This window comes from Cyprinodon tularosa, unplaced genomic scaffold, assembly GCF_016077235.1.
Source record: "Cyprinodon tularosa strain WSP-4 unplaced genomic scaffold, ASM1607723v1 ctg465, whole genome shotgun sequence".
Taxonomy (NCBI): domain Eukaryota; kingdom Metazoa; phylum Chordata; class Actinopteri; order Cyprinodontiformes; family Cyprinodontidae; genus Cyprinodon; species Cyprinodon tularosa.
In genome coordinates, this window is record NW_024039191.1 from 590,751 (window position 1) to 600,750 (window position 10,000).

General features: G+C 41.8%; 1 protein-coding gene across 1 annotated transcript; it reads left to right on the forward strand.

Moving 5' to 3' along the window:
- Positions 1-6,799: 6,799 nt before the first annotated feature.
- On the forward strand, positions 6,800-9,987 carry trex4 (three prime repair exonuclease 4). The gene is made up of 2 exons (XM_038301307.1): positions 6,800-7,007; positions 8,685-9,987. The coding sequence occupies exons 1-2, from the start codon at positions 6,932-6,934 to the stop codon at positions 9,251-9,253; spliced, it is 645 nt and encodes a 214-aa protein (XP_038157235.1). The 5' UTR covers positions 6,800-6,931; the 3' UTR covers positions 9,254-9,987.
- Positions 9,988-10,000: the final 13 nt, after the last annotated feature.

The window sequence follows — 10,000 nt, forward strand, 5'->3', positions numbered from 1 at the left end:
ATGGGAATTGTAGTTCAGTTCTTTAAAGGGGAAATAATTCTTTTTTTAAATAATTGTAGATTGCCCTTTTTTTTAAAACAACCTCTCAAGCTGAACATATTTATTAATTGTTAGTATTTCTTTTTAAACTTTTTAATTAAATAAAATCTGTAATACAATCAATTTAAACAATTATTTATCTGAGCTACTGTTACTTTTAAACAAAAGATTACTTGACTTTAAAAGAAAACTTAAATTTTAAGGTCTGGTTACAGATGCTCTTCTTGTTTGCCCATTACTGCAAGGTGAAAAAGAAGTAATTAATCAGCATACAACCTCTTTTTCTTTACCTGGTGGTTTGATAGTAAAATCTAGCCTGTTTGATCTACCTCCTGTACAGCCTGCTTCTCTGCCAGTGGTGATCACTAATGAATCTGACCATGACATTGTGATTCCAGCCAGAGCAGCCATCGCTGAAGTCAGTACCATCCAAACCATTCTTCACAAAGAGCAGAGTGTCTCTCAGCCTTCCCATAGTTCAGAGCCAAATCCAAACAAGTTGAACTACAACTTTGGAGACTCGCCGCTCTCATCTGAATGGAAGCAACGTAAAGCAACCATGCTCGACAGTATGTCCGATGTTTTTTCAAAGCATGATCTTGATTTTGGTCGTACAGATAAGGTTAAGCATGAGATCAAGTTGTCAGATCCCACTGCTTTTAAACAGCGACCAAGACCCATCCACCTTCAAGAATTGCTGCAGTCTGGAGAAACAAGCCCTGCAAGTTGCAAAATAATCAGAGAGAAATATTTAAAAGCATCACCAAGGAGAGGTGGATTATTATCACATGCATTGGATTTGAAAATAATACTTACTTACTTACTTACTTACTTTTCTGAGAAATTAAAAAAAAAAGCCTAAATGACAAATGGCACCTCTATTTTATTATTAGAATACATACAAAATGGGAGCTTCCGGGAGAAGACAGAGGAGCTCCCCACTCAACTTTTCAAAACTAGATTTTAAAAGCGCCACCCAGAGCACTTCACTTTATTTTTATCAGAAAAAAGATAAAAGAGGATAAGAGGCCAACAACTTTGACGACATGAGCAAAAATAAGCAGACCAGCGTGCCGCCAACAACCCAAACTAGCATAGCTAGCAAGGTAGCTGCCTTGGTTAGCGCTAGCCCACACAGTGATGGAGCGACCACAAGCGCTGAGGTGGTCTCCTTGAGTCAACTGGTAGCAAAACTGTCGAAACAGCGGTCTTCGCTAAGGGAGGATATATCTGCTTTGATTCAGAGTCGATTGCCCCGCTCCAGTCCTCCGTGAATGCATTGACAGACTGTTAATAGCTTTCAGGCACGACTGAGCGCAACCAAAGTTCTGGCTGGGGATAATTTCAGTACGATATCCACAGCGGATGGGAAGATAAAACGTCTAGACGAGCAAAACGCGACCCTGCTCAAACGAGTGGATGACCTGGAGAATTGCTCCCACAGAGCAAACCTGAGGATCCTGAACGTCCCAGAGGACAGCGAGAGGGGCCAGCAACCTGTGAAGATTATATCCGAACTCTGAAAGCAAGCAATGGGCCGAGAGGTTTTTTAAAAAAAACCTAAGTTGGAGCGGGCTCATCGTACTCCGGGCCAAAGACCTAGAGAAGGCCAGCCGCCCCGTCCCTTTGTGGTGTGCTTTCTTCGCCTACAGGACAAAGAGGGTCCAGACGCACGAAGTGGAGTTTAATGGCTCCAAACTGAGAATCTATCCGGATTTTTCTGCGGACCTGGCGAAGAAACGTGCAGCGTTTAAAAACATCAAGCAGCTCCTATATGAGTGTTGTGATTTTATGTTCTTTTCTATTCCCAGCCCGCTGAGAATTTATGTTTCTTATGTTCTTTAAGATGTTTATTGCCCTCCCCTGTAGGGGTGGTAAAATATCTTATTTAATCAGATATTATTTCAGCTGTTATATACTGTTTATGACACACAGTCCTACTAACTGTGTGTTAGAACAATAGATGAAAGAGTGATTCGAGCACTAATCATGGTCAAACAGTTATTTCTGCACATACATGGAATAAATTCACCACAACTTCTGTTCAAAATATAAGTTTTTATTAACAAAAATCATTCAGCTCCAAGTCAAACATATTTCAGTTTAACACTCTCAACCAAGACTAGTAAAACTCCACTAAACTAAACTAACTACTATGTACAAAGAGGAAGGGGAAAACGGTTGAAAAACATATTACAGTTTAAGATGGATTCTGTGTTTGAAACCAAAGTTTATCTGGAAGAATTTGGGATATGATCAAATTAGCTTTTCACTAATTTTAAAGAAATCAGAATGTTTTCAGACCAATTCACAATGCAAATCCATGAGGTGAATAAAACATTATTTGGCCAAATAATGTTTTATTGAATGATTTGCTTAATGAAGAACCAATAACCTTTACTTAAATGATTCTTTACCTTCCTTGAAATAGCTAGCAGCGAATAGACATCAGGATTCCACTAAATGACTCTCTGTCATACTTGGTAAGGGAAATGTAATGAGCATTTGAGGAACACATGAACACTGATGTTATATCAGTGTTTAAATCCTTTGTGAATAAAGCTTGTCTAAGCTTTAGCAACAGCTCAACACATATTCCAGTAGCATAGCGTAGCATGCAGTCCATTCTTTAGCATCAATTAGCGTTGTCTTAAAGCAGTAAACACACGATATTGGCATGATCAGGTAGGTTTTACTAGCCCAGATGCAGAACTCACAGACACACAGGCAGGATAAAGTCCAATAATTTATTGGATAAACACAGGTTTCAGCCTGGAAGGCAGAGAGGACAAGCAGGTTAGGTTCAGGTTCAGGCTCAGGTAAAAACAGGTTCAGGTTTACAGGTTCAGACAGGCAGGGTGGCTCAGGCTTGTTAACCGTGGCTAAAGTTCAAAGTCAACAATCCGGCCCAGAGGGAAGCTCTCCTTCAGCTTAAGTAAGGAGAGTTTAATGAGCAGATGGGGATCAGCTGTGAGCGCTGAGCACCAGCTCCCAGGAAAGGATCCAAGGCGCCCTCTGGTGGGCAAGCCTCTAGATCCCAACAGATAAAAGGAAGCCCACAACAAGGGATCCACATCGCCCTCTGGAGGGCAAACCCCTGGATCCCAACAGTAACAGAAGCCCACAGAAAGGGATCCACGTCGCCCTCTGGAGGGCAAACCTCTGGATCCCAACAGATATGATTAGCATCATCAGAAGACGCATTGCTTGTTCTGTCCCTAATCATGCCAGACCTGCAAACCTTTTTCCATGTCCATTTGGAAAGCTTGAGTTTCATCCAGTTTTGCAGCTCTGCAGTCAGGGGCTCTTTGTCTCAGTCTCACACCCAGGGCACCCAGTGGTGTAGTCTACATTATTGTAGTGGGTATATTGTGCTTAGAAATAAGCACGCCAGTAAGTGCAATGTAATTGACCATTTTTTTTTTTTAAGCATATTTAACATTGCTTAATTTTTCTGTTGCTTACATTTGAATCAATGAACAACAAACTGTACTACAGTTGGCTTTGTATTGAAAATACGTAGACTCTATAAAACAGTACAACAAAACATGCTTAAGTATCAAGTACTACATGTAAGTACAGAAGTACTATGCAGGTTAAAACTGTGTCTATAAAATGTTCCAGACATGTTTGTTTTGAGGCTCCTTATGTTTCACTTGTCTTCTTGTTTCTGTTGCAGAGTAGTGGTTTCTTAACCATGTTGTCACAAACTTCCTAGGTTCAAGAAGATTAACAGGAGGCCCATTTATACTTATCCTCATGAGAACACATGACAACAGAGAAGATCTTTTATTTGTACAGATATTGTTCATTAAGCTGAACCCTCTTTCACACTCAGCTGTGCTACATGGAATGGTTTGCATGCAAGTGATCAGTGGTTTAAGGTTTTCAGGCTCCCTGCTCTATATTTTCTTTGCCTTGCAGCTATATTTGCTGTGATCTGTGGGAATAAAGTAGTTTTAATTTGTTTTTAAGTGGGAAAATCCACCTGAAAACTTCATCAGTGCAGTCAGTTCATCCAGATTACCATCCTGCCTTGCAATATTATTTCTATCGGAGCCGCTCAAACCCCCCATACCGGCGGTGCACTGTCAGTAGCAATCCCATTCAACAGTAGCCTATGGCCCGGTCACCTCCTCGCCATAGGCGGACCTACTGGGGTGGCAAAGGGTGGCAAATGCCTCCCTAAATGACAGCCTTGCCACCCCTGCTGGCACCCCAGTTGGTGGTAGGGGTGGCCAGGCTTATAAATTATGGATAATTTGAGAATTACGACCGCTAATTTACAATGTCGGACTGCAGTGAATGCAGCACGAGATGACGCGATAGCGACTGAGACTGATTTGTTTTGAAAACCGAATGAGGCAAAGCAAGGGAGCCCGGGGTCATGGGGAGAGGAGACATGGGATGAAACAGGTAAAAACTGATTAACTATCGAGAAATTAAATCATAATGAAAGCACAATGTTGCTAGCATAGCTGCAATGCTGATTATGAGATGATAAAAATCAGGCTGCAAAACGTTATTTCTCCAACTATGATGTTAGTTAGGCCTGACGTCAGAAAAGAGACTATCAGTTTGGTTGTACTCAAATCAAATTGCTGTTTTCCACTATATGCTTAACTTCGTATTTTTTTTGTTGTTGAATATTAGAGATTTTGCAGATATATTTTTTATAAATATATTGTTTAGATTTACTTATATCTTTCTACCCCTTTTATAGAATAGAAAATCCCTTTATTTTCCCACAATGGGAAAATGTACAGTAGCAGAAAGATTATTGAAAATGGTCACACAAATGTGGACCTTAGAAAAATGTATAAGAATAACTGTCATGATGGGTTCTCAAAGAGCGACCCAAGTATGCAGAACACCACTGACGGACACAGGAATAAAAGTTCAAGAAGTTTATTTTGATACATGCACACTGAATGTACTGGTTCTGGCTCGGGCCTGGACACTGGTTCACCGGAGTCTGCGTGAGAGACAGTTCAGTTAGCGTTGCAAGCTGGAGCTTGATTTCTAGATGATAACTGATTGTACCTTGAGGGTTCTTGAGGTTAGCTTTGGGAGAGTCACTGTTGGATCTGGAGAGGAGTTGATCAGCAGAGTCCGCTTGCTGCTTCAGCGTCTCACGTCTAATAATGAACAGACCTTGGCTTAGGGTTTTCCAGCTCTTAGTCCTGAGCTGCATGGAAGTTCTCTATGGTTCTTCGGGTTTGGCTCAGAGGGTCGGCTCGGCAGGTTAGCTCTTCCTGAGCTTCACAGAGGAGACACTGGTTTCCTGGAAGACAGAGACAACGGTTAGAATCCTGGCTGGATTCAAAGTCACGAAGTAACACTGAGAGTCTAGGCTTAGGCGCTGACCAACTGGATCAACACTGCGGCGTTGAGGCAAGGTCTGAAGACAGCTTATAAAGTGGATCCCCTGATGATCTTGATGGGCTGCAGCTGTGCAGGGGGCTCACTCAGAAGGATCCACGGCGGACTCTGCTGGAGAAAGGTGGAACTTCTCCAGCTCCCAACAATAACATAATAGGGAAGAGTTAAAATATAAACAATAAAATCCTGTAAAGTGTTTTAACAATATAAAACTGGGGAATAAATAACCAATATGCAGCTATGGACATTTTTACAGTAATGGATATTTGAAAATAGCAGCAGCATCAGAGATGTGCAGGATGACAGCAGCAGGTTATTTAACTGACTAAGGTTTCCATCATTACATTTGATTTAATTTGTTCCTGCTCCCGGTGGTTGGAACATTTATTCCACTCTGGATTCTTGTGAGTGTAGTCTTTGTTCACGTCACAATAAAAAATAAATAAATAAACAGTTTTGAAAACTTCTGTAATAATTCTTTTCCTGCTTTGTGTGTCAACGTTCACGGTTGCTAAGCAACAGAGCATACGGCGGTAAAACCCGCCAAAGGGTAGACCTGGTCGAATTTACAGCCAAAACTCTTCCAGTCTCCTTATTTTCAAGGACTTCGAAGGATCCAGTCTAGGTAGACTGCGTCCTTGGAGGACCCGTCCTATGTTTTCGAACAGAGCCTAAGTTTAAGACCATTAATATTCATTCATTTGTTCAGACTATAGTTCGTCATTAGTCAGTTTGGAAAATAATCAGTCAGACAGTAGACCAGATATATTAATTGAAATACAGCAAACACTTTACATAATAAATATGATGGGGCAAGGTAAGGATAGATATTAATGTTAGTTTTAGTATAACAGAAATAAAGGGTATAATTAAACAAAACAAAAACAAAAGCGAGGTGGCAAAAGTAATGGGAAGAAGAAAAGAAAGGAAGTGGTTTTATAAAATCCAAAAGAGAATTGGACAAATGAGAAGAAAAGAAAGGAACAGGAGAGAAGAGAGAATTATTTCACCACTTAGAATCAGACACACAGGATTGAATAGGTCTTTAGTTTTAATAGGGATACATCAGACAGGGAAATGTGACTGTGGGGAAGATGAGCCGGTGGAACATGTTATTTTGAGTTGTAGGGAATATTTGATTCAGAGAAACAAGTAAATTAGGAAAATATGAAAATGAAACATGACATTGTTGATTTACTGCAAAAGGAATTAGGAAGTGCAGGATATCAGGTTATATTTCAGTTTTTGAAACAGGATAGGCTATAGGTTTTGTTTGTTTCTTTTTTGCCATGTGGTACACACTCCTTACCAGTTGGTGGCGGTAATGCTCACCTAACATTTTTGCCAACCGCCATAAAAATTTCAACAAGAAGAGGGAGAATCGTTTGTGACGTAAACCGAAATGAAGGTAGCTTGTTACTGCAGATAAATCCGCCTATTTAGCAGTTAAAAAGGTGTTGCGTTCCTATTCAGGTTCTCTGGTGATGATTTTTGTTTCGGTCTTAACGTGATGCATCAGGAAGCAGACGAAGAAGAAACCTTGAAACATCCAGTAGTTTTCTTCGACCTGGAGACAACCGGCCTGGGTAAGAAAGGATGAAGCAGAGAGAAGCAGACATTGATCAGGGATTTAATCCCAACTTTAACCACTCCCTTCCTAAACAATACAGCATCACAATAAAAGCAACTAAAACAGAATGTTTAAACAAATTCTGACTCTCTTATCTGTATATTTATATTATTTATGTGACTTGTTATTCTTTTTATTCGTTTTTTTCCTTTTTACCCTTTCAAATGCCAAACTTTTATTAATCTAAATTTGTTTTCTCTAGTATAGTGTCCTTACACACCTGGCAGTCACTGGTTTCTTGTACAATTGATGAAAAAAATGATCCAAGATCTATAATCAAGTTGGAACAGCATCTCCTGAATAAATCTTTTATGTTTTGTTTCCTCTCAGCCTGGAAATTGTTTGAGGGTTTGCACCATTTTATTTTCAGATCTTACCTAAATCGTTTAAGAGGTTTATTGTATTTGTTATAAGAAACAAGACACAACATGTAATTGAAGTGTTCAGACTTTGACTAGGCCATTGCAGACATGTTTGGGTCATTTCCAGCTCATCCATTCTTTAATCCCAGGCAGGCGGACCGGTTTTCTCTAGAATCTCTACGTATTTAACTTGATTCATCTTCTCCTAATCCTGGACTGGTCTGTGAGTTCTGGGCTGTTCTCTCTTTACAGGTTTTCTTTGGTAACTAGAGGTGAGGGGGTTTCAGGGGCACATTAAAAATAGCATTTAAAATTTTTTTTACAACCCAATGACTTTGGCCATTTCTCAGTTCACTAGAACGTGAGTTCAGACTCATGTCCTCACCAAGTACTTTCTTGAGAAGAACACAGGGAAGTCTGGACTTTGTGAGAACAGGAGCGTGTACCTTAAATAGGGGTCAATTGGAACAGATGGGTACTGATGACATCACCACACGCTCTGCTTGTCTAGAGCTGCATTTCACCTGTTATTAATAGTCTCTAGATAATAATAAATTATTCCTTTTTTTATTTAGCGGGGGACTAACCCTGAGCTTTTTGCACAGCTTGTTCCTCATGGTGTCGCATCTCTTGCTTCTTGCACTAAGGTAGAGTGTATTTCACTCATGTGACTTTTAAAGGTAATTTTTTGCACCAGATCTTTTTAAGGTCTTCTTAGCAAACAAGCAGTTTTCTGCTCTATACATAGCCATACTCTTCTCCCGCTTCTTCTGGGCAGCAGCATCAGCAGAGACTCCCAGACCTCCGTCTCCTCTGACTCCTCCTCCAGCTCTGCTTGAAGAAGCCCAGCTGAGAGACATACTCTCTGCAGCGTCCCCTGGGTCTCCTCACGGTGGGATATGCCTGGAACACCCCCTGAGGAAGGCATCCCAGGGGCATCTGAGCCTCCTCAGCTGACCTCTCTATGTGGAGGAAAGCGGCTCTACGCCTCTCCTTAATGACCGAGCTCCTCGCCCTATCTCTAAGAAAGAGCCCAGCCACCCTGCAGAGAAAACTCATTTCAGTTGTTTGTATCTTCTGTTCATGATACAGATAAATGTTTTCTTTCAGGTAGCTTCTTGCATGGCTGTAGTTCCTCTTATTGGATTATTAAAGCCCTCAGTGGAACCAAAAGCAGTTTGAAGGGTTGTGTCTCCTCTGAGATCCATCCATGTCTTTCGCCGCAGAGCAAATGAGGCGCCATTCTGATCTCTGCACTGTTTCCTCTCCAGGTCAAGACTCTGAGATCATCCAGCTGGCAGCGGTAAGCGGGGGTCATTCACTCAACCTCTACGTCGTCCCCCGGTGTCATATTCAGCGAGGAGCAGCCAGAGTCACGGGCTTTAAGGTCCGGAGGCAGAGGCTCTTCCTCCATCATCGGCTCGTCTTCACCAACACCCTCAAAGAGGTGGTGGTGTCCTTCATCGCTTTCCTTCAAATGCTCGGTCGCCCTCTGATCGTCGGACATAACATCCGACGCTTCGACTGTAGGCTGCTGGCTCGGGCTCTGGACGACCTGAACCTGAGAGCTACGTTTCAGGCTTCGGCGTCGGGCTTTGTTGACACCCTGCCGCTGGCTCGGGAGCTGCTGAGGGACCACGGGCTGCAGAGTTTTGGCCAGGAGAACCTGGTCAGGGAGCTGCTGGGGATAAACTACAAGGCCCATGATGCTTTGGAGGACGTGAGAGCTTTACAGACGCTCTATAGTTTCCTTCAGCCGAGTCCAGACGTGCTCCGCAGGCATACATTTACTTTGGACTCTATGGACAGCAAACCAGGTGTGCCAAGAAGCAAAAGGTAAAACCTCACATCAGCTGCAAGGACGGCGCCCCCTGGTGGAGCATTTCAAACAGAGGGAAGTCGATGCAGAGAAACCTAAAAACTCGACTCCTTCCTTCAGCTGCCTCCCAGGCTGCTTGGTTGGAGCCACTGCAGCAGGTTTCTCCTGACAGTGGAACCAAACCGAACACACTGCAGCACTTTCAGCACATCTCCCTGTTTTTGCAAAGATGGTGGACAGTTTGAATACCGTTAGATATTTATTGTATTGCTCAGAGATGTTTGTTTACCACGATGTTCATCTATTTATGAGCCGGAGCAGTTTTATGTACCTGATTGTTTCATAAAAAAAAAAAAAAATCTCCCTAAACTTGAATAAAAATAAAAATTAGGTGAGAATTTAATAAATTCTCCAACGATCCATGGTCGGCTTCTTCACTGTGAAACATGCTGCTGGCAGCACCAGGCTGTGGGGACAAGGTCACCTTTAATGAAGTCAGACTGGGGCAGTTTCACCTTCTAGGTTAACTGAACGTATAATGAAATAGCTTCAAGGGTTAGATTGGCCTAGTCAAAGTTCAGGCCACACCAGTTAAGAAAAGGAGAAAAACTGTGAGCAAAGCTAACAGATCTTCAACAATTTGAATGTTTCACCTTCCTTCCATTTATCCATTACTGGTTGCTCTAAAACTTAATGCTGTGGCTGTACGGAGATAAATGTAATAAAATAAAGTATTGCTTCAACAACAAAAGAAACCAGACTGATTTA

Bases quoted from the DNA above. Each gene is read 5' to 3' on its own strand.
- trex4 (XM_038301307.1), top strand. From the start codon at position 6,932: ATGCATCAGGAAGCAGACGAAGAAGAAACCTTGAAACATCCAGTAGTT. The intron at 7,008-8,684 runs GTAAGAAAGGAT...TTTCCTCTCCAG, and splicing joins CCTGGAGACAACCGGCCTGG to GTCAAGACTCTGAGATCATC.